The 24,530-nt window shown below is 43.9% G+C and overlaps 1 protein-coding gene across 1 annotated transcript; it reads left to right on the plus strand.

Annotated features, from left to right (window-relative positions):
- Nucleotides 1-1,506: 1,506 nt before the first annotated feature.
- Nucleotides 1,507-24,231, plus strand: ABHD12B (abhydrolase domain containing 12B). Its single transcript, XM_015235581.3, has 13 exons — nucleotides 1,507-1,688; nucleotides 5,912-6,039; nucleotides 7,010-7,112; nucleotides 8,839-8,958; nucleotides 10,730-10,760; nucleotides 13,332-13,377; nucleotides 13,483-13,612; nucleotides 14,054-14,091; nucleotides 16,475-16,554; nucleotides 22,060-22,142; nucleotides 23,193-23,271; nucleotides 23,876-23,994; nucleotides 24,094-24,231. The coding sequence occupies exons 1-13, from the start codon at nucleotides 1,627-1,629 to the stop codon at nucleotides 24,119-24,121; spliced, it is 1,047 nt and encodes a 348-aa protein (XP_015091067.1). The 5' UTR covers nucleotides 1,507-1,626; the 3' UTR covers nucleotides 24,122-24,231.
- Nucleotides 24,232-24,530: the final 299 nt, after the last annotated feature.

Consider the following 24,530-nt stretch of genomic DNA (forward strand, 5'->3'; position numbering starts at 1 on the left):
TGAATAAACAGATGGAAATGGAATCTGGGACCAAACGCATCTGCTGCTCTCTCATCCCGGCTTGGCTCTCCTCCCGGCTTGGCTCCCCATCTCTGATCCCTCTGGCTCTCTGATTCCCTCCGCCTCTTTGATCCCTCCGCCTCCGCGGGGCGTGGCCCACGCTCTTATCCTGCGCTTCCTGGAATAAGTTCTGTAAGATTCCAGACTCACTTTATGAAGGGCTCCAGGGGTGGAATCTGACATGATCTGACGTGGGCTTAATCTTTCTCATCATGCAGGGTGTGGGCCTGTAAAAACCCACCTCTAGCTGGCTCCTCAGGTAGGCTTAGATTCCTTTGATCCTTCCTGATCTCATTCCTCTTCTGACTTGGTGTGCATCCAAAAGTTGACGTTGCTATAGCAATTACAAGAAGCAGCGAACAAAATCCCCCTGGTCTGATCAGTTATTTGAAATGGCCTAGTCCTCCAAGGGAACTGTCCTTTCTCGAAAGGCGTCGGTGCTTTCCTCCAGGCTGGTCTGTTGCCCCTCGTAGATGGGTCCCTGTGCCATTTCTATGGGTTGGCAGCCCCCTGCTGTGCCCTCTGCTGGCAAAGCCCCGACAGCGCCGGCACACGGCACACGGGAGACCACATTTTCCGTCTAGGGAGGTTGCACCTTGCCTCTCAGACGAAGTCTTTGGTGCTCGTGTCAAACATCTTCCAAACGAACCTCATTCCTCTTTTTTCTCCTTTGTCCTCACTTTTTGCCCTGTGGCTTTCCAGGAGCAGCTTTGGTGGAGGACAGTTCCTGCCCCTAGGAGACCGTGCACTATGGAAGTGTATCCCTGCCAAGCCTTGCAAGGGGTGAAGTCCCGATGCGAGGGTAAGCTGTTTGCTGCTAGGTAAACAAAACTCCAATAAGGTGGTAAATTTGGACAAGTGGAGTAATTGTGTAGTTCCTAACCCCGTGGACAGATAAACTAGTACTCAATGAAAGGAAACCAAAGAAAGAGAGAGAGAGGGAGATTGGAATGGGTAAGCTTCAGAAAAAGTGAAAAACAAAAAGGAAAAAGATAAAAAGAGGGGTCAAAGCGGAGGAAAGCGTATATTCTCCAAAATGATCTTAAAGTCGTGACTCTCAGACTTCTGTTTTATTACTACCATAGTGAGAAATGTATTCTGCTCCACGCAGGGCGCGCACACACACGCACAGATGTAAAAAAGAAAATAGAATATTCCTGCCGGCCAGAAAGTGGATTTCATTGCTGTCCGCCGGACTGTGCAGGAGAAAGAGAACTAGGGCTGGGGGCCTAATAAAGCTTGTTTTTTTTTCACAACTTAAAAGAAAAAAAGGAGAAGGGGAAGGAGGAGGAGGAGGGCAAAAAAAAAAAAAAGGAAGAAAGAAAACAAATTTGCGCGTGGCCAGCTAGAAGCGTGGGAAACTTGCTTCTATCATACCTCGGTGCATGTGGCGAGGGTGCGCGAGGGCAGCGCGCTCCGGTCCCTGCCCCGTGCTGAGTCAGACGCTCGGCCGGCCGCGGGTCCCCCGGGTCGCCGCCCCTGCAGGGGAGGAGGCGGGCAGGCGGGGCTCCAGGCTCCCTGCGGAGTCTCTTGCGGCGGCGGCGACAGATCCGGACGCGGCGCAGGATGGAGGCTGACGAGCGGGGATGCGTGTCCGCGTGGTGGGACATGGTGGTGCGGAACCTGCGGTGAGTGCGCGCCGCCCCTGTGCGCCCGGGGCTGGAGGCCGGGCACTGGCTCCAGGGCTTTGGAGGCTAGTAGGTATTTTTCACTTCCTCCGGTGAATCCTTGTCTTAAGCGGTAATCTCAGGCCACCTGAATGGACCAGCAGTGTACTGCCAGTCTTGTTTGCACTGAAGCCGAGGCATTGGTTGGAGACCCTGGACTGGGTATCTTGTTTTGTTGTTTTGTTTTGGTGTGGGACGATATTGGCAGTTTTGTTTACCTTTCTTCTTTGTATTCCTTTGTCCTGTTTAATTTTTGCTGATTGCAAAATATCCAAACATCACACCCAGACACAGAAGACTTCACTTTGGAACATCTGAGTGGTGAAGACCAACACTGATGTCTTTTTTCTCTTCCTGCTCTAGCTGAGCGCAGGGAGCAGACAGCAGCCCTCCCCTGGTCTAGCCCAGTGGCTGGAGCCCCGCTTCTGTGTTGGATCTGTACACAGGTCAAAATGTCCTCACCCGCTGCACTTCTCAGACTTCACATTCATGGGCCTGACCTCCCTGATTCAGTTGTTCTGGGAAGGCTGGCGTTTACCACCCTTTACTTTTGTGCTCTTTATAGAGAGGATGGATGGTTATTTAACATTTATTTGATAGAGAATCAAAGCTGCAGTTCTCTCATCACTTTTTTAAATCACTCTCTTTTATCACTTCATTGATAGTGGAGTGGGAGATGGAGTTGGGGACCTTCTATTCCTTGCCTTCATAATTACTAAAAATAAGTCTCAAGATGCTTCTTGAAAGAATAAAATACTTGGGCATTTCTTCATCTGAGCAGAAAATGACTGATCTAATTTAGGCTGTGCTGAGACACAGACTGACATCCAGCATCCTGAGTTGATTTTGTTTCTTGGAGCAAGGTAGTTCAGAGCAACAGAAACTCATGGAGGGCTTGATGTGTGCCTGGACTTGCCTGTAGCACTGGATCTACTGTGATGTGTTGTGAGACCCAAGGGCCATATTTAATCATGATATTTTTGGTGGGTTTTGTGTGTGTGTGTGTGTGTGTGTGTGTGTGTCTGTGTGATGCTTTGGAGACCTATTTATTTATTTTACAAAAATCTCATCAGATAGGGTTGCTTCTTAAGATGGATGGGCCCAGGGGAGTAAATCCCCACTTGCAACTGATTTTCTTCAAATTAGAAAAACAAAAACCATGCTCAGGAAGTAAGTTGGGGGAAGCCAAAGGGCTATTTTCCTCTTAATTTTTCCATGTTTCACTCCAAGGCTTTACATTTTCAGTTACTACTTAGAAAATCCCCATGAGAAGGCTGATAAACTTCTCCGTTCGCGCCACAGTATTGGTCATCTGGTACCTCTCAGGCACTAGTCTCGGACCTGGGCCCACAGTCATAAATAAAACAGGCAAAACTCCTGCTCTTGGGGAGCTCACGTTGATTAATTTTCAATTGTAATTCAAAAAAGAGAAGGAAGCCTTCCCCTACCCCCCAAAACTATCCATCAGCCTTGCTTCCTTCTCCCTTATGAAAGAAATACACTTTTCTTTGTGTCCTCAACCTATTATTCATCGAATATTTATGGTACTCAGCTCTGTGCTAGGCAGAGTGGATTATAAAAGCAGCATTATATGCTCCATGGTTCTTGTCATGGGGAAGATGGGAAGACCTGTCTAGAGAGGCTTTGACAAAGAAGGGACACGTCAGTGGATGTGAAGGAAAGGGAGGATTTGGTTGGGAGGAAAGAAGGGAGGAGAACACAGACATGATGGTGCTTGGTGAATGGTTGTGGAATGAATGCCATAGGATGGATGTGCAGCATGATTTAATATTTGCAATCGTCTTGACAAGTGTGGTTGGAGTCGGGCTTCCCAAAGCTGGTACCCCTGAGCAGGAAGCAGGAATGATCTGTCCTGTAGCACCTCCAGCTTCACCAGGCTTCACCAGTTAAGAAGCATCCAGTTAGGTTCTGTGGGCCCAGTGGGAGGTGGTGCAGTTACAGCCACAGCTGATCAAAGGGCAGGCAAGAGAACACCATAGCATCAAGGTGGCTGTTTGATGTGCTGGCCCTGAGCGGGGACTGGGCTGAAACTGCATCCTCCGCTCAAATAAGGTCTATTAGCCACTGGTGACTTTTGATCCCCTATTGATCTAGGGGAAGTCAAACTGACAACCCCCTAGTTAAAAGGAGCCGCTGTGCATTATTGATGCTCTGAGGGATCTGGTCACTCTGTTCTCTTCCCGCAGTGCTTCTCACAGAAGTGCCTTGAGCTATTTGAGAGAGGGGTTCTGTATGAATTATTCTTTAAAAACAGAAATATATTTCCCTCTATTGCCTCTGCTCGGAAAAGCACCCTACTACTTTCAAAAGGTGACTTAGTGGGAGACTAACAGGCAGCGCAGCGGGAGTTCAGAGAATCAGGAGAAAGGAAGCCGGAGCCGGAGCTGGCCGACTGGAAGGAAGCATGAGAATTCAGATTGCGTTCAGTGCTGCCTGTTTGGGCTTGATCTGTGGCTCAAAGTGGCTTCTCTGGGTTTTGATTTCTTATCTCGGAAATCAGAACAACAGTGTCTTCTTCCGACCACCTCATGGAGGCTATTTTAAAGTATTATGAAACAGTCATTTTCATTTCTTTCTTGCTGATTTTATGAGCAGGCAGTTGCCCAAGGCTGATGTATTGGAAGAGCTGTCCATCACCCTTAGCCCACTTATCTTTTCCACTCCCTGTGGAATTGCTGGAAATCTATCAGAGATTTCATTATCTTCTGCCTCCGTGCCTTTCCCAAACATGTATGAGTGCTCTGATTTTTTTAAGTTATTAACACTTGAGGGAGAATGTTTTTAGAAGTCCTTCTTTGATGACTTTGGTATCCAAAGGCTTCTGAGAAAATGGGAGCAGGAAGGAAGCAGATAGTGGAAGGAAAGGGACCTCAAGAGGGGCAAGGGTGCAGAAGGGGAGAAAGGGTCCCTGAAACAACTTTCTGTAAAAGCTGCATTTTGCAAGAGCTCAACTGTGTTCTTGGGGCTCATTTTTGCTTCAAGGAGGACAAGAAGAACTCATCAGGACTGTGACAGCTCATTGGAGGTCATCGTGGGACTCCAGGGTCACACAGACCTCATGGGGCTCTGCCATTCATTGGCTGTGTGACCTTGGGAAGGGTACTTAATTTTTCAGTCTCCTCATTTGCAAAGTGTAGGTCATAACAGTTATCTTCTAAGACGCCTCACATCTAGCAGAGAAATCAGGGCAGGAGAAACAGTGCATCAGAAATGCTTTCCAGCCCCCACACCGTCACAATTTGATTGCACTGACTGTCTTCACATTGTTCACAGTAGGGAAAGGGATTAAGCTAATGGATGACATGGACAAAAACTGGGAGCAGGAGATGGTGACACTTACCTCCTGTGTCCCTTGTTTCTCAAAGATAGGAGGCCTTCAACCCTCATGAGAGATGTGACTAGAGAGAAAGGTGGCAGGAGTGAGCCCTCGGGGACAAATCATAACTTGTCTGCTGGTGGCTCCCTGTTTGGGTGGCTCCCGTCACGGAATCAATGGGATAAACAATATGTATGTGGCCCCTCATGTCCCATTCCCTGACCAGACCCCAGCCCTGCTATAGTCAAACTCCAAGACCCCCTTCCCCATGCCCCACTCTTCTCCTCACAGCCCAGCTCACCAGGGATGTCACCTCAGAGGTGGCGGTTTTCTCTCATTGGTTCATTTCTTCCCAGGACCCAGCTGGAAGACGGAGAACCTGATGATAATTCATTCACTGCTTTAGGTTAATAAAATAGCTAACATTTACAGCACTGACTTGTGATGTGATTAAAAAGTGTGGCACCTGTTAAACAGTCTGAATCCTGATTCCTGATGGTGTTAGGGTCCCACCTTGGCCTTCTGTGGGCTATACCGAGGGCCCAAGTCTGACTCGAGTGCATCCATGTCCCCTGCTCTCCTGTCCTGGATCTTCTGAGTAGCTGGCTGGGGCCCTGGCTCACTGCTTTCCTCTCCTGGTTCTCCCTTAGTGCCTGGTCCTCCCTTAGTGCCTGGTCCTGATCTGCCCTCATTACATATAGTTCTGTAATGGATTTCGCCTCAATGCCAACTTACCTGTAATTCCTCTTAGTCTCTGAAATTTTATTTGGCCACTAAGAGAAAAAACAAACCAAGACAAAACATGGGCTGATTTTGAATACCTTGCTTGTTTCACGATGTCTTGCAGAGCTTTTCCACATTCCTGTTCAACACTTGGAAGAAAAATTGCCTCTCTGTGTGAAAGTTTTACCAGTAAATCATTAAAAGAACATATTTTCCCTCCTATGATGCACATCCTGGTTTTTCTCAACTTTTGTAAGTATGTGCCTTTTGTGAATCTGCCTTTATATTTTTTCTCCAAATAAAGAATTCACTGCCCTTACAGTTATGACATAATAAAGAAGATATGTCAGTTATAAAATTGTGCCAGACTTAAATGGTCTGAAGCTATTTAACATCTGCTCTGGGCTCTAGCATGAATCCCTGCAAACTGTCAGGGTGGAGAGAGAAATATGGCCTTGAAGGTGGGGGGGGTCTCAATTCAGGAGCCCAGTCTTCAAATTAGCTGTTCCTATAGATAACCTTCTGCCTCCTATACTTTCTGCTTTTTCACTTCCTCCTCCTGCCTGTATCCCTGGAAAGAGAAAGAGAAAGATATGAAGTTTCCCGTTTTTTTTCCTACTGAGTGCTGCACTAGTGTAACTGACAGTCCTTCTAGCGCACGGATAGTGCTCGCACCTGCATGGCTCCAGGTGTGTGCTGATCCTGGACCTTTCATGGCTTCTGGCTAATTAGGTTTTACTTAGTGGAGAGAGTAATTTTGACCTATGTAGCAGGATCGGCATCACCTTCTTCTAGATTCTCTTACCTTTTTAGGGAAAGGGTCTCCTTTGCGTTTAGCTTGAAACAAGAGTAAGGATTAAGTAAACTCTATTACAGGTTACCATGCTGGTTTTATTTTTATTTTTATTTTATTTTCTCTACTGGAGGTACTGGGGACTGAACCCAAGACCTTGTGCATGCTAAGCATGCACTCTACCACTGAGCTATTACCCACTCCCATTAGTGTTATCTTTTAAATCTAGTTTTAGTTTAGTTTAGTTTTGTGTTCCCAGGTCTTCTATGGGCTGGTCCTAGTTTATATAATAGAATACTTTGCTTGGAATTGAATATTGTAGCTTGCAACTTAGAAACATGTTAACCATGAGGCTAATTACTTTTTTCGATTGTGATTAAAAGACATGGAATTTAATTCTGGAAGTTGATAATGAATTCTACTTTCCAGTCAAAGCACCATTTCTCGTGGATTTGAAGAAACCCGAGTTAAAGATTCCTCACACAGTGAACTTCTACATCAAAGTTGAACCTGGGGTGATTCTGGGAATCTGGTGAGTGCACTGACTAGACACTGGAGTGCTTGGTGGATGGAGCTTTCGTGTTACCAGGGCAAGGGTGAGCCATGCTGTGTTACTTGCCTGTGGAGAGGTCAGTGTTCCTTGGGGGAGGCTGTTCCTCACATCTTCCCTTTGTAGTGATGTCTGACTTGCTTGAATTTGCTTTTCAGGACTCTTACTTCGGAGTGTGGGGTCTTTCAGGGGCTTTGGGCCTTTCACCAGGCCTGAGGGATTGGCCGGCCCCTCCCCTGCCTTACTCCTCACCCTCGTCCTGCTCTCTCCCAGGGCTTCTGGCTCCCAGCATAAAAGCCACGCTCTGTCTGCAGCCTTTCCCTCTTTGCTCCCTCTCTTCCCTCCTTTTGCCTAACTGCCCACCCATCTTTTGGATCTCAGTTGAAATGGCAGTTTTCAGGGAAGCCTTTTCTCATTCTAGGCATATGGTAATGCAACCGGTGATTGTCCTTCACGGCATTTATTCCCGCTGTAACTGAATAAATGTCTGTGCATCTCTGATTACTGTGCGTCTCCTTTGCGAGACAATAACTTCATAGGTGAAGGACTTTTTTGCGGGGAGGTTTCATTGCTTACCACGGTGCTTGGTACAGAGAGCACTCAATAAGTATTTGTCCAGCAAAGTCGTGAGCATCCTATTGTCTTTTTTGCTGTGCTAATTTCAATGTTTTCTTCTGTTTGGTTCTAATCCTTGTTCTTGGCTGCCGGTTTTCCAGTGCCCTGTTTTCTATTTCATTTCCCTGAATTTAAACATGTGATCACAGAATGTTTAGGAACCAGTATGGGTTCACGTAACTTCTCCCTAATCTGCAAGGTGCAGTTCCACTCAGAGTGCTGGAGTTTGAAAATATTTTTATTCTTTGCTCTTACCCCATCAGTCCTTGGTTTGAGGAGTCACCTGTCCCCTTGACTGGCTTATCTGGCTGGCAGTGATGCTGCTGAAGTACAGAGGCCTTAAGGTCTCATGTCAGACATTCTGCCTCTAAATGATTGAGGAACTGAAGATTCTATCTTCACGTGGCCAATTCTCTCTTCTAATGTGTCCTCTGGTGACATGTCATATGGCAGTGTTTGTATTATCAGGGTTAATTCGTTTGGCTCAACAAGGTGGAGGAACTGGAGCTAAGACAGGTGTTTAAAACCTGAAGGTCACTGGGTTTCTTGAGTAGAATAGCTTAGTTTCATGTTCAAGTTCTTTTCCCCTCCCTAAGCTGGTTTCCATTTCATTTCTTTCCAACTTGCTTCTTTAGCAAAACCAATTGCAGGTGGCAAATTATCTATTATTTTTCACTTGTTTCCACCCAGTGGATTGCATTTCAATAAACCACACCTAAGAACTGCAGCCTTGGAAGAGTAATCAGTGCAGGAGTCAGAAGAACGAATGCAGTGAACGGTTAAAGGGATTCTCTCTGGGCGTAGGGGAGTGGGGTAGGGGTAGGGGTAGGGCAGTAATGGTTTTCATTATAAGATATGTGTGGTATTGTACTTTAATTTTTACCAAGGGCATTTGCTCACATAAATATTTATATGTAAATATAGTCAATATTTACATGCAGTGATGTAATTGAGCATATATTTGAATAATTAATATATAAGCATATACATGTAAATATCTATATCTGATTGACCTCAGGAGAGTTTCAGACCTCAGCGAGGATGGAGAATTCCACTCTGTCTGTGTTGCTTAAAACCTTTCCTTGCTCTCTAGGCACACGGTTCCCAGGTGCTGGGGGGAAGTTGCCAAAGGGAAAGGCCGTGGCTGGTACGAAGCAGCCCTTCGTGATGGCCACCCAATTATTATTTATCTTCACGGCAGTGCCGAACACAGGTCAGTGCCTCTACTTGGATTTTTTTTTTTAAACAGAGTGATAGGGCATTTCAGCCCTGTGGGGGAATGAAGGGCAGAACGCTGTTTTGAATTCTGTAAGCATGCCTCCATATTTTTTTTTCCTTTGTTGAAATTTGAGAGTGTTCTGGTAATAGGCATCTCTTTTAATAAAATCTGTATATGCTATATGGAGAATAATGTGGATCTTTAACTGAAAGGGAGACTAACTTTCAAAATTTGGATACTGATTTCAAAGAAGGAAGGGGTTCCTGGACTCCCTGAGAGTGGTGGAAATGCTGGATTGAAGCCAGGGAAGACTGGTTAGGGAACAGGCATGAGGTATGGGGAAAAGGACGAGCAGTTTCCACCTCAGAGGTCCTTCTCGCAAAACTACATGGACCTTCCTTTATCTCTGTGGTCCCAATCTTGCTTTGTAACAAAGAGCACCGCCCCAACCCCTACCACTTCTTCCATATCTGGCTCTCTCCTTGCATGTGCTGCCCGGGTCCTCGGTGGGCCTGGGTCATCATGGTGGGTGACGAGTATCAGCTGTGACTGTGTCGCTCCAGGTGGGGGAGGGGCAGCGTGTCCTGGAGACCCAGAGACCTCACTCTGTCTCTTGGGGGACACTTCTGACTGAGTGATGTGCTCCGGAATCTGCCCCTTGGCTCCCTCGCCTCTGTCTCTTTTACTCACTGTCTTCCAGTCAAATGATGGCTTTCTCAAGACTGGCCTGTGCTCAAGGGGCTTTCTAGGAGTGTACGCTTCAGAGTCACATTTGCGGAGATTTCCTGTGAAATAGACATTTTCCAACATTGTTTGACGTTGTCGTGCTTGTGCTAGCTTGGGCATGGTGTGACATCATTTATTTAAAGGCTGGTGTGGATCACATATTCATCTCTGCCCTCTGAGTGCAGCCGCAGTTGCCCTCCGTTATCCAGCTGCCCCGTCCTCCCGTCCCTGCCGGAAGTGGCAGCTTGCTCTCAGCAGTCCTGAGCTGGAAGGAGGCCAAATGAGAGGCCACAGAGAACCTTGATGAAAACAGTGGTTCCAGACTTGGAACCGATAGGTGCCCCCCAGAGGGTCCACAAATTCCCAGCTCAAAATTTTACACAAAATTTGAAGGATGGATACATTTTTTTTTCTGGGAAATGGGCTGTAGCTTTAACTTCATGTTCAAAGGACTCAACAACACACTAAGGTTTTAGAAACTTGTCTCTAAAACAAAATTCAAATGGTTTTTTTTTTTTAAAGAATTCTCTGCCCTTTGAATTATCTTCGTCTCTCCCTTTCATGTGGCTAATAGAGTAACGATGTGGTTGTTTTGGAAACAACCATTTGTTGTACCTCCAGGGCTGTTCACCTTGTGCCTCATAGCAGACTGGACAGATCTGAGTTTATGAACTTGATTATATTATCCTTTTTCTGAAAAGCCACTTTCTAGAACTGACTTTCCTTTAGCTACTAGAAGTATCCTTAGGACTAGGTTTGCTGTGTAGCAGTGAAAGGAGACGGACTGTCAGGAGTTTCTGACATGCCTACGTTGATAGGTGCCCCGAGGAAGGCAGCAGCCATGGGGGCTGTGGATCATCTGCCCCGACATGTGCAGGTGGGCTCTGACCCCAAGAAACATTGCCCTTTCTCCTAGTTGTTTGTCTAACCTGAAAGAGAAAGGTGTGAGAACAGATGCCAGCAGCGTGGCAGTGATTTTGATAAATTTGTCATGGTAATGCCTAATTCTTGCCCTTTTTGCTTTTAACCTCCTTTACAGGGCAGCTCCTCATAGACTTCGGCTAGTAAAGGTATGTGCAAAGAGGCCTCGAGGCACCGATTTTATGTCTCCATTTATTTGCATCTGATCTTCCTCAGCCCAGGCGTGGTTATCTACGGAGAACTCCAGGAGCGGGTGGTGGTGTCTGGAGCCTCACATCCCCTGAGTGCACCTCTCTTCCTACAGTGACCGTGGGGCATCGAAGCAGATGTGAACATCTCTGAGTCCCAAACACTTTCATGAACGTATTCCCTTTATCACCAGATGGAGTTGAAGTCACATTTATGTGCTTTTTCTGAGAGCTGGGGGAGGGGTTGAGAAAATACACTGAGTATGAAAGCCACTTCTTCTACTGGAACACCCTTTTTTGTGGTATGGGATGAAGACATAGGATGTCTGCTCATAAGTCATTCAGGCCCTGCTTCAGCCCCATCAGAGGTTCGGCAGAGGGAAGGTGGCCACAGGCTCCAGGTGGCTGGGGCAGCCCCGCATCTCCCGGTGCGAGGAAGGCGACAGGCTTTCCACGTGGCCGCGTCTGACTCAGCTGGCCGCGCAGAGCAGCTGATGCGCGCCCACACTCCAGTTAGTCATCTCTCCCTCAGGTGACCCAGCTGCTTGTCCAGTTTTTGACCCCAGGACCTGATCGCGCTCCCCACAAGCCAGCTCCCACCCCAGAGCCCTCTCCGGATTGAACAGCATTTGTGGGACCCGACAGACACCTTCTTCACCCCCCTCCCCTGTTCAGACAGGACGCTCCTCCCCTCTCTCCTCACTCCCAGCAGTGCTGCCTGAATGGAGTTGTGCCTGGGATGACGATGTCTATTAATTTTTAGATTTGCTTTCCACCCCAAACCCACTGTGTACTTCCCATGTGGAATGTTATGAAGCTGATGGCCGTGAGAATGTGTACTTTTTCTCCCCATCTACTCTTGGCAAAGCTGAATTGTATGTCTCCGTGTGCACAGAAAGGAGAAGAGCTGTAGGTGTAGGTGTGAAAAGTAGCCCGAGCATCCTTGTGGGAGTTGGGATGTTATAAGATTTCTTCTCAAGGCGGATCCTAGATACCACACTCCATAGTCACTATCTCCCAGTCTGACCAGACTTCCTTAGCCCTGAGTCTTCTTCTTTGCATAGGCAATTTCCTTTAAAAATTCAATCTTAATTATGAAATTGTCTTTCCTCCCTCCCTCTCTCATTCATTCATTCATCACTTCTATCACCCAATACAGCTATTTTTCATTTATTTGCATTCCCACGTAGTTTTTATCTCTACACAGTTTTTACATTACTATGATTGTATCCATAAGTTATTTTATGTTGTGCTTTTACTTAATACCAACATTTTTAAAACATTCTTCTATGTTTTTCTGTAGTCATCATAGTTGCCAATTTAAAGGGGGATCATTCTCTGTTATAGTTATAGACAGTTGTTTATTTACTTAAATATTCCACTGCTGTTGAATACAAGGTTCCCTGCCCCCCATTCATTTAAAATTGTATTGCTACAGAAAACTATAAGCAGTTGCTTTATTCTTCTTTTGGAATTTCTTCCTGGAGATGAATTCTGAGGAATAGAATCTGTGGCTTGAGTTACATTGTCAAGTTCATCTTCAGTTTATGGCACCACGGACAACACACAGGTGTTCCTGTTTCCCTGGATGCTGAACTGCCCCGGGTCTTGGATAACTTGTTGGGAGTGAATGCAGTATAAGAGGATACTAAAACATTCCATTTACTTCCTCATTCGTAATGCAGTTTGTATTTAAAGGTTCAGTCGCCCGCATCTCTGCAGAAGTAGCGGAGGCACAGTGTTTAGACACAGGCAGCCTCAGGTGTGAATCCTGGTCCTGCCGCTGCCATTCGGGTGGACAAGTTACTTCAACTCTCCAGAGCTCAGTTTCTTTATCCATGAAATGTGGATAATACTTCCAGTGTAGGACTGTTCTGAGAATTAAAGTTTTAAAGATGCCTGCACAGTAAATTTTTGCCCTCTTTTATCTCTATTTTCATCTATCACTGTGTTTTATTTCGTTTAAAATGCCATTTTTGTATTCTTTTCTCCTTTATTTGGGGCTTGGCAGTAGTTTCATATAATTAAGCAATCTATTTTTGATCCATATGAACTCTTTATCTATTCATACTTACTATAAACATCTCCCCAGTATTTGATTGCTTCTACTACAACTCTGTCTAGAGTTCTGATCCTCCAGGAAGTTCCTGAAGAAGCTGTTTACTAGGTACCAGTGTACTTAGTGTAGCATCTCATGCAATCTTCCAACAATCCTGAAGGCATTGCTTTCCATGACTCAGGATATTTACATAGCTAAATTTTACGTGGCTTTCCCAAGGGCACAGAGCCAGCAGGTGGCAGGGCCAGGGTGTGCCCCAGGCTTTGTGACCCTGCTCTGCCACGCTGCGCTCCTCCAGTCCCACTGAGTCTCAGCTTCTCGAGTTTGAAGTCAAACCCCAGGTTTCAGACATGCATCTTTCCCCTACCTATTAAACCACCACAACCAGGATTATGGACGTGTTTGAGGAGATTAAAACACCTTTCCTGTTTATATCTCCAAATTCAGGTGATAACAGCTCCTTTGTCATCTAGGTGCTGAGTGATGGCGGCTTTCACGTCTTGTCTGTTGACTACAGAGGTACGTGTTAGAAACAGTGTACAGAGACTTTCCAATAAGCAGGAGGCTTTTGATGACCCTTATTTTGGAGGTGGTGATACTGTGTTTGCCTTTTCTTGCTGCCAGGGTTCGGGGACTCGACAGGTAAACCCACGGAGGAGGGGCTGACTGCAGACACTGTTTGTGTTTATGAATGGACCAAGGCGAGAAGTGGTACCACCCCCGTGTGTTTCTGGGGCCACTCTCTGGGTACAGCGTAAGTAGGGTCTGGAGGTCCTAAGATTGGTCCCCAGATGGGGTTCTTGGGGTGTGAGTGTCGTATCAAAGGCAGCAGTGAGCGGGGGAAGGACCCCTGAGCTTGGAGATGGGGACTCTTCTCTGGTGTCTGTTACACCCCACAAGTGGCTAGTGACCTTAGCACTGCAGCGTGCCTTTCTGTAACACAAGGGAGGGTTTAGCTCTGTCATTATCTGTGACACTGAAGCCCATTCCAGAATGCTCCTTGAGAGTTTTAAATAAAAGGGTTCTTATTTAGGGCCAGTGGAACCCCTTGAAATCCTGTGCAAAATGTGTGTCTACATGCATTTGAGGGTCCAGAGCTTTCATTAGATGCTCATACTGGATGTTGCGTTTTGTACCATTTACTTGACTATAGAGTTACTGCTTTGCACTGGCACTCACTTTCATTGCTTTACAGAGTTGCGACAAATGCTGCAAAAGTTCTGGAAGAGAAAGGTACGATAAGATGCTTATATGGTATAATTTCTTGGCTTGAGGTGGGAAAATAAAAACAATCAAGAGACTATTGTGCATATGCTGAACTCAGAGATACCTAAAGCACCCCAACTTTAGGTCTAACAGACTTCCTTTTTTCTATTTAATATAAAACAATAGCTGCTTTTCAGAGTTATGAAATTGAAAGTAAATACTAGGAAAAGAGTTCAAATTACCCTGAAAGGGCCCTCATTGTGAAGAGATAATAAGTGTTTTTATGGAGTAATTTGGATTATAGGAGAGGAAATTAATACATTATGAAATAATAAGCAGGACTTGCTTTCTGCAGCCCTTCTTACATAATATTTATGTCCGTGTTTCTCAGAGTGTTCTGAGAACTGCCTTTATCAGAATCTCTGGGGGCGTTTGTTATTAACGTAAGTGTCCTGGATCCTGGCTGTTTTCATGAACTAGAATCTCTGTAACTAGGACCACGTGATGCTGATGCGCCTTAAAAGCTTACAAATCTCTTGCGTTATCTTAAACCTTATTTGGCAACACAGGTCAGACTGAATTGCGTAAACATTTTATCATCATATTATTTAATTATTTTATTTTGGCAGGGGATAGGGGAGGTAATCAGGTTTATTTATTTTTAGAGAAGGTACTGGGGATTGAACCCAGGACCTCATGCATACTAAGCATGCATACTAAGCATGCATTCTACCACTTGAACTAGACCCTCCACCCAGAATTACATAAGCATTTTAAAGCATGTCACCTGTGATACACAATCTTAATTACCTACAGACTTATTACTTACTTTAATAAAATAAACGTCACTTCAAGATTCCTATAAGCTCTCTCATAGCTCTCTGTGCACACCTCCTTCATGGTGTTGGCAATGCTGTATTGTCTGAACTGAATTCATGAAAAAGAGTACTTTGCTTCCTGGATCATGCATTATCTTAGAACATTTTATTTCCATTTGCATCCCGGATTTATGAACTCTTGCTACCATGTATTTTCATTTTCTCTCTACAAATACTCCATAAAACATTCTTATTCTGATAAAGTCAATATTTAGATTTACCCTTTTCTTTGTTCTTTATTACTTACAGCATCTCTGTGCTTCCCATCTGGGATTTTTGTCTGCCTGTCTGTTGGTGAAGAATGCTCTCAGTTTTGGCCTGAAAATGTCTTTATTTCATCTTAACTTTTGAAGGATATTTTCACTGGGCATAGAGTTCTAGGGTGGCAGTAATTTCTAAAAAAAACTTCTATTTTTGGTGGGGAGGTCATCAGGTCTATTTAATTATTTATTGTCAGATTCTTTTTTTCCTGATGGAGGTACTGGGGCTTGAACTTGGGACCTTATGCATGCTAACCACGCACTCTACCACTTGAGCCGCACGCTGCCTCTGGAGTGGCAATGGTTTTATTTCAGCCTTTTGAAGCTTTTGTCATCCACTTTATTCTGGCTTTCCCTGTTTTGTTAGGGAGGCAGCTGCCAGTCTTACTATTGCTCCTTTGAAGATAGTGTTTACTTTTGCTTTTGGTGATTTTGGGGATTTTCTTTTTGTCTTTGTTTTTCAGCATTTTTACTCAGATTTTCTTAGGTGTTCTTAAGTTCTTATCCTGCTTGGGAGTCATAGCACATCTGAACTGTGGCTTGATGTTCATCCATTTTGGAAGACTGCCGGTCTTTATATCCTCAAATATTATGTCTGCTCTGTTCTTTGTCTTCTCTTTCTCTGTGACTATAGTTATACGGAAATTTTTTAGATCTGTTCCTGTGGCCTATATGTCTCCAGTGTTTTTTTCTGAGTCTTTCAGACATTTTTCTCTTTGTGCACTAGTTTAAATATATTTATATATATTTTACATATTACACACAGTTCATTATATAAAATTTGACTTAATATTAAAATTTTAATAAATATTTTACTATTTTACCATTTGTTATTTTCAGTAAGTTAAAGTCTATATACGGTAACTCCAACATCTAGACCTTTTGGTCTCGGAGGGAGTGTTGGCCAAACAGCCTACTCAGTCTCTGCAGAACACTCCCTTCCTGCACTACTTTGCTTCCTTCAATTACCCAAGTCATGAAAATCTGCCTGTGTATGAGGGGAAGGTAGTGACTTTCAATGATCAGTGCAGAGAAATGAAATAGCTTTAGTGAGAGTGCTTGTTAAAATGCACATTCTCACACCCTCCACCCTCCCTGAGATTCTGACTTCTGACTCAAGTCTGAAGTGGGGTCATGAATTTGTATTATTAAGAAGATTCATAAATGATTTTGATGCAGGTAGTTCATGGACGAGACCTTGAGGACCCCTTATTTAGGAAAGATAGTATTTAAATATGGTAGAGGAGTTATTTCTTCTTTATTATTCTCAAGGATCTCCAGTTGATGCTATTATCCTGGAAGCTCCGTTTACCAACATGTGGGATGCGACCATCAATTATCCCTTGATGAAGGTGAGTCTCTGGTTCGTCTTCACAAGACGTCAAGACGTAGCTGTTTCCACACACTTCTGTTAATTAGCTATGGCCTCTTTCTTAACTAGGCTTATATATTTCTAAGTTACTCTAACTTGAGACAGGTTATTAGCCAGTTGCTAGTAAAGAGGGGCACAGTGGCTTTTGGATTTTATAGTCCTTTTATTTTCTCCTAATGGGTTGAGTGGCTTATTAAGGGCCAAAGGTCTTTTATTCCCCCCATGAACTAGACCGTACTTCTTATCTTTTTGTGTTGTTCTCTGTTTGGGATAATTAATAACACTGTTGCTATGAACATCCTCGAATGTCTGTAAATGTCCAAGTATTCACTGGCACATACCCTAGGAGCCGATGCTGGAAAATACAGTTCACCTCTAGTGGTTATTAGCACCAAGCAGTTTTCGCAGGTGACGGCCACTTTACTTTCCCACGTATTGTGTATGAGAGTTCCAATTGCTTCACAACCTGACCCTTATATTGATATCATCGTGGTTTTATTTACATTTCCCTGATAACCAAGGAAACTGGGTGTTTTTCCCCTTATGTTTATTAGCCATTTAGATACCATCTCTTGTTAGATACGTTTTCATGTCTTTTGCAAACATTTTTAAATTGAATTGTCCTTCTTTTTATTTGTCGAAGTTCTTTATAGGATGAGTCATTAGAAAATTACTTGTACTGCACATATATTCTACTGTTTTGTTTTGTCTCTTTCCTCCCTCAGTGGTTTCTTGTGATGAAGAGATGTTTCTAAATTTAATGTGATCCAGTTTACCATTTTTTATAGTTAATACTTTTAACAAGTGTCCTTTTATTTTTTTAAAGATAACTCTTCTATGCTACCTTCTAGAAATTCTGTTTTACCTTCTACATTTAGAGCTATAATCCACAGGTGTGGATTTTTGTATATATAAGAGATAATACCTACTTGTGTCGTCTGTTCTGTGTTCTTTTGCCTCTACTTTCTGGCTTTCTTCTGACTTGGGAGCTGCATCTCAAGGAGAAAAAGCGGTATTGAGTGTCAGGCTCACCTCTCTGGGCTTCCCTTCTCTCTGGGTTCTTGACCACTCAAGACCTCACTGCCTTGGTATGTCTCTGACTTCTTCCCAGAAAGTTAAAAAAAAAAATTTTTTTTTAAGAACCATGGCTTTGGTGCCAGACTTTCTGAGTTTTTCCCCAGGGGTGTCACTTAACAGTTATGTGACCTTAGACTAATGAGAGTTTTGGTTTTTTCAATCCTTAATTTAATCTAGATTCTTTGCCAGTTGTCTAATCTCTACTAACACAAACATTCAGTATGTTCAAACACATGGATGTTCTGTCAGTTTCATCTCCTGTTTCCCAGAGCCCTCTGGCCTGCTTCAGTATGGACTTGGTGTTCTCTAGGTCTGCTGTGCCGTTGTCATTGGGGAATCATCCTGGGGATTCACTTGCTTTCCTGGTTAGATCCTGTTCTTTCTCTTTTTTGGCATATTCCTTCATTCTGGTGGCCACATCCTCTAGTAGCCTTCTGAATAAGGGAGAGTCAAGTAGTTTTTTTTTTTTTTTTGAGATCCTTGCATGTGTAAGAATGTTTTTATTCTACTCTTTCACAGTTGATGGTATTTTGGCTGAGTTCTGGGTTAGAAAGAGTTCCCCCTGCCCTGCCCCCAACAGAATGTTGAAGGCACTGTTCCTGTTGCCTTCTGGCTGCCAGTGTAACTGCTGAATCTTTTTTTCTTTTTAATTTTTTTAAAAAAATGGAGGTACTGAGGATTGAACCCAAGACCTCGTGCATGCTAAGCATGTGCTCTACCACTGAGCTATACCCACCACCCCCAGACTCATGGTTTTTAATGCTTCAACTGCCTCATCTGTAAAATGGGGGTAATAATAGTGTATTCAAGATTGTTGAGATAATTACATAAATTCATATATGAAAAACATGTATACTAGTGCCTGACACAGTAAACACTCAATAGTCATTAGCTGTTTTTATCAGTGGAGTGCCATAACTCTGAACATTACTGTTGAATAAGGAAGTGTAGGTGGTGTGAGACATCTGGATGTAGTAAAAGGCATAGGTCCTTACCCTCAAGAAGTTTCCTGTCTAGTTGTGGATGGAGACAGGAAATTAATGGGGGATACAAAGTAACGACAGAGGTTTCCATGTATCACTGTGGAATCAATCTCATTACTCAGAATGGGAGGCAGCAAGGCACAGTGGAAAAGAGCATGGGCTCTGAGGCTGGACGGATTCGGATCTGAGTTCAAATTTGGCCTCTGTCACTAACCAATTATGACCTGAGTATATTATTTCCTTTTGTTGTGTTTTCCTTATTTTTATAAGGTTGCTACTGCATAGGGTTGCTGTGAAGGTTAAATTAAGTAAAATAATCCATGCAAAGTACCCAGCTGCTAGTGGGCACTCAACAAATGCTTGTTCCTTTGTCCCACCCTTTCTGTTATAGTAGACTAAGCGAGGTGTCGGGGGAGGACCCAGAGCAGTAATTTCAGGGTAGGGAGAATTCAGGGAAGAGGAGGGTATTGTGTGCAGGTGTGACCAAGGAAGATGCACAGGGAGATAGGATGTAAGCTCCCTTCCTGAAGGTGAGGGAGCGCAGTTAGAAAACAGAGAGGAGGGGGGCATGTGGGCCAAGGCACATGGCCAGAATGGGGCGATAATGTGTCATCAAGTACCTGAGAGTCCATGTAAGATCTTTTCACACTTGTCATCCTTTTAAATTCTCACAGCAGCCCTTGGTTTGGCATCACTGCCGAAGCCGCTGAGAGCTGAGGGAAAAAGGGGGCTGAGAGGCTTGCCCGGCAGCCCACAGAGAGGAAGTGGGACTCAGTCCCACATTTTCTAACCCCAGGCAGACAGACAGAATGCACACAGGCTTTGGCCGGAAAGACTGTGGCCAGATGTGGATGGGCTTGCAGCCAAGACAGGAGGTTTTTTTTTGTTTGTTTTTTAAAGTAGATACTGTTCTACTCCCAAAGCTTTGTAACAGCAGATTTCAGGTAACGGTATTTAAAGAGTATTCATCTGGTGGAATTTCAGAACAGAGAGGAGGCAGGGAGACCAATTAGGAGGTCTGGGCTGGAGAGGGTGGTCTGACCTCTGAGTCTCGAGGGGCACCCCTGGCTGGAGAGGAGGTGGGTACCGGGAGGAGACTGACCGGGGCTGCTTTCTTCTTACTCCTTTGGAATTTTAGATGAATTGCTGAAGGGCTTCGCTTTACTGAATTCTCAGAGTCCTGATTCCAAGGGTAGCAGAACCAGAAGACAAAGGAAAGAGAAGATGAGAAATCTTGCCCTTAGTATGAGTAAGAGGAGAGATAAGGAAGGAAGGAGAGGCAGTGTTAGGATCTCCAGACCGCACCCTAAATGCAAGTCATCTGCTGTGAGACCACGCCGAAATGCAGGCCAGACAGACCCCCCGAAAGCCCACAGGTTCCTGCAAACAGCAGGCCCACAGCACAGCGGGAAAGTAGGAGTTCATCTTTACTGGCCCCCACCTGCACGTTGTGTACGCATTCCCCTACCAAATTCCCCACCATGACATGAATTACTTTTTAAAATCAGAGAAAAAAATTATTTTTAGCTCATTATGTTTTGCAAGTTACTATTCTCTACATGACTACAGCTCAAAGTGGGAGACCACAACCAAGGACACACTCAAGGGCTGAGCAACAGCCACTAGTTGTTACTTCCCCGCACTCATAAAGGAGCAGTGATGCACACAATGTAGAAAGTGCTTGTACAGTGAACACAATTCTCTCCTTTTTAAACTGTGAAGCAGACGTTGCATTTCCGCCCTCAGCCTCCCTGTTCTGTTCCCCCTCCCTTCCCTCGGCAATGTCCCATTTACGACACTGCACCCCGCTCCCCGCTCAGGCACCACAGAGGAACATATGCAATACTTTGCTGGTCTTTTCTCTTTATGAGTCTATTCCAAGGAATAAACTCTGAATGAAATTCAGTCACAGGAAGATAAAAATGACAAATAGCTTAAAGTGTACCTCTGGGATATTTGCACAATAGACTCATTCCATTTTTAGCAAATATTTAACAAGTATCTGTTAGGTCCCAGGAACTCTCCCAGGTTCTGGGGACACCACAGGGAATAAGAAAGGTGTGGTCCATCCTCCTATGAGGTTTGTATAGTTGCTGGAAAGGCAGATAGAAGACAAGTGGGCAATAAGAGGATTTTGATTAGTGAGAAATGCTGTAAAAGAAATAAAATGATGTGAGAGGGAAGAATGACTGGGGGGGGGGGGGAAGGGGCAAGTTTTGATCGCTGGTTAGGGGAGAGGTCTCTGAAGAAATGCCATCCAAGCTGAGATCTGCATGATAAGCAGCAAGGTATCATGGGAGAATCCGCCCTGAGGTGAGGTCAAGGCTGATGAGCTCCAGGATCAGAAGGCAGCAGGGCCTGAGGGTGGATGGGAGCTGAGTGACAGGAGACAGAGGCTACAGCCAGATTCCATAGGGCCCTGAAGGCCAAGGTGACATGTGGGTTTAACCTTTGGAGGATGTAAAGCAAAAGAGTGATGTGATGAGAGTTGCCTGTTAAAACGCCCTGCGGGCACTGGGTTATGGCAGGGCGACCTGGGATTGTTGGTATAACCCAAGCAAGAGATGAAGGAGGGTTAGGCTAGGGGATTAGTGGAAACGGAGAGAAATGAATGGACTTGGGCTGCAGTTTGGAGGCAGGGTTAAAAGCTTAAGGAAGGTGCAGGGTTGCTTAGGTTTTCTGTCCTTTCCTCATTTTCAGTTGAGATGGATATTTTTAGGGCATAAAACTAATTTGCCCATCAACTTAATTAAAATATGGTAAGAGCTGATATTTAGCTAGCATTCTATTTACTGGAACTTGCCATTAAAGAGGAAATGTTATATTTGGAGTCCTGTGGTCATTGTTAAAACCTAAAATGATAATTGTTATAATTGAAGCCCTGTGGTCATTGTTAAAACCTAAAATGCCTTTTAAAAACATTGCAGCATTAAAGCACATTCAACAGAGTTTATAATGGTCAAACCCTTTAAAACCAATTATCTCTGTATTGTATACATTACCAGGATTTCCAACTAATTAGAATACTCCGTTCCTCAGCTAAACCACTTAACTACTCTGTAGTTCACCACAGAAGTGATTTTTAGATTATGCATATCACTGCTCCTTTACAAGTATGAAGAAATAAGGCAGTGGTGCTATTTGTATTCTGAAAAAAGATAAGTAAAAACAAAACGTTAAAAGCGATTATGTATGGACGGTGGGATTATGTGTGATTTGTTTCTTCTTTCTTCCTTTTTGTTTTTTCTAAATTCCCTACAATGACATGAATTACTTTTAAAAGCATTAAGTTTTGTTTTCAAAAAAAAAGTTAATTATATTTAGAAAGTCACTACTCTCTATATTACTACAGTTCATAGTGAGAAACTATAGCAAATGACTTAGCTATATGCTATGTTTTAATTTTTTTCCTTTTAAAAAAATAGATTTACCGGAACCTTCCAAGATTTTTACGCACAATTATGGATGCCCTGAGGAAAGACAAAATAGTCTTCCCCAATGATGAAAAGTAAGTTTAATGATGTAAAGATGTCCATTATTACTAGTATCTACAGGATTCTAGGGGTAACTATCATGCAGCTGATTGAATGGGTAGGCAAGAAGTCTGAATGAGTAGATGGAAATTCGTAGATGGGCACTAGCATTTGGGATAAGGTATCTACAGATTTTTAGTATTTGATATTATCCTTCTGTCTAATTCAGTACTTCCTCTGATGTTATAAAGGGAGTTGTTTAGGACATATCAGGACCTTTGAAAGGTCCTGGAGGGTCTAGCCTAACATTCCTTGGAGGAATTGTAGGCCTCACTCCCTGTGTAACCGAAATAGTTGGAGAACCTAGGAGTGCCTACACGTAGGCAGTCTTATCAGTCCTTTTTTCTATTTCAACACACTTGAGGGATCTAACATTCTCAGGAGTAGCAGTGAGCCACAGTGGCAGGGTGGGTGGAATCAGAATTTGGGCGGGGAGAGGGAAGTACTATTTATTAGAATGAGAAACAAGTCATCATTCATGTCATAGCCTTTTTAAATTACAAACAGGAGGTTGACCAGGAAGCTAATCGAACTTGTTAATGACATGTCCATGCCATGTATTTACGGGGAAACATAAATAAATTGCTATAATAAGTTCTTTGTCCTGTGGTAGTTCTTGTTATTTTTGGGTTTTGAGTTATTTTATTTTTCTTTTATAGTCTTTTAATTAAAACACTCTAGATATTAAGAAATAAGGTAGAATACCTTACGGAAAAAGATGAGGTTCTTTTAATTCTGTACAAATTCAGTGTTTCAGTGTTTTTGTTCTTTATTTTCAAAGATCATGTAGGAATAAATTAAATAACTAATTGAATTGTGTGAGTAAACAGAAGAATCTTGCCTGGAGGAAAAAGAAGTTACTGTATGAAGCTTATTATATGTGAAGTTGTTATTCCTGGGAGGGAAAGAAAGGGCGTTCTTGTATTTTGGGCAAACCTCATGTTTTGCTAAAGCTTTAACTTAGAAGAGGAGAAATCCCAATGTACAATCCTGGAACTGAATGCTTTTCTTCTACTTGTTCCTAGTGTTAAATTCCTGTCTTCTCCCCTTCTCATCCTACATGGTGAGGATGACAAAACAGTGCCTGTGGAGTTTGGAAGAAAGGTAAACTAAGCTTAGCGGCCGATGGAAACACACTCTACTCACCTCAGCGTTTTCTCAGCCAGCCGAACTTTGATTAGAGCCTAAAGGAGGGTCTCTGACATTATGAGGGATTTTCTGCATCCCTCAATTGCCATGCTGCCTGGTGTATACAGTAAGCATCAGTGTGCTATGCTATTCAGCTCAAAGGAGTGTTTGTGGCAGATCTCGATTCCTCAGCTGGGTCTTGGGCTCTGCAAGTATACAGAAGATCCCAGGCTGCTCTGAGAACCTCCATGCAGTCTCTCCTTGCAGTGGCTCTAAGAATAGGGACACGGTTTCTTTTCTTTTCAACAAATAGAGGGGGCCCATTGCAATTCCTTGTCTCCTTGCAGGGTGGTATGGGAAGGGCAGGATGAGGTCTCGTCACTGCTTCATATGGGCTGGCAGCGTTCAGTTCTGTGGTTGCAGAGGCAGCACCTGGGGATGTGGAAAGTGTCCCTAGCCCCGACTTAATGGAACTAACTCCCTAAGTTGGCTGTTTCCGTACCCTTTTAGGAAAATCAGACTAGAAAAACAGCAGCTTTGATGATCAGCCTTTGGGTCCTTGTCTTTCTGCCCCTTGCAGCTCTATGAAATTGCCCACAGTGCATACAGGAACAAAGAGAGGATCAGGATGGTGATCTTTCCTCCTGGCTTCCAACACAACTTCCTCTGTAAATGCCCCATGCTGTTAAAAACCGTGAGGTAAGCACTGCTTTGCTAAATGCAATTAGGGCTGGTCTGGCTGTCTTAGCCCATGAGCTGGGGAAAGCATGTGACCTCATCTAGGTCTTTTTTCTGCAGAGATTTCCTGAGCCAGCAGTGGGCATGAGGTCTGAGAGCAGTGGAGAGTGAAGACTTGATCCAAACATCACCTGTGATGTGTATTTTTAATGTAAAATTGTCCTGGGCTGCTTGGATAAGCTGAAGTCACTGGCATTTCTACAAGTCACTTGCCATTTTAGTAAGCGAAAACATGGATGCTGGGCATCAGGGAATGTTCTCATTCAGCCTATCACATTCTACTTTGTGGAACATGCTGAAACTTCACTGTGGAGAGTCAGAGTTTGGTAAAAATTGGATCCCATCTAAAAATGTATAGTTACCAAACATTTGCGGATTAGGTGGTCTTCGATTTGGACTTAGACAGCAGTATAAGAAAGGTGCTCCAATGTAGTTAAATAATTTGTATTTCAGTTTAGTTAACTTAAATGGTATTAAAAAGTTCCAAGCAATTTTCT

This window comes from Vicugna pacos, chromosome 6, assembly GCF_048564905.1.
Source record: "Vicugna pacos chromosome 6, VicPac4, whole genome shotgun sequence".
NCBI classification, from domain to species: domain Eukaryota; kingdom Metazoa; phylum Chordata; class Mammalia; order Artiodactyla; family Camelidae; genus Vicugna; species Vicugna pacos.

Excerpts from the sequence above, each read along its gene's own strand:
- ABHD12B (XM_015235581.3), top strand. The coding sequence starts at position 1,627 with ATGGAGGCTGACGAGCGGGGATGCGTGTCCGCGTGGTGGGACATGGTG. Across the intron at positions 7,113-8,838 it reads GGGGTGATTCTGGGAATCTG|GCACACGGTTCCCAGGTGCT; the intron begins GTGAGTGCACTG and ends CTTGCTCTCTAG. Across the intron at positions 13,613-14,053 it reads GGCCACTCTCTGGGTACAGC|AGTTGCGACAAATGCTGCAA; the intron begins GTAAGTAGGGTC and ends ATTGCTTTACAG.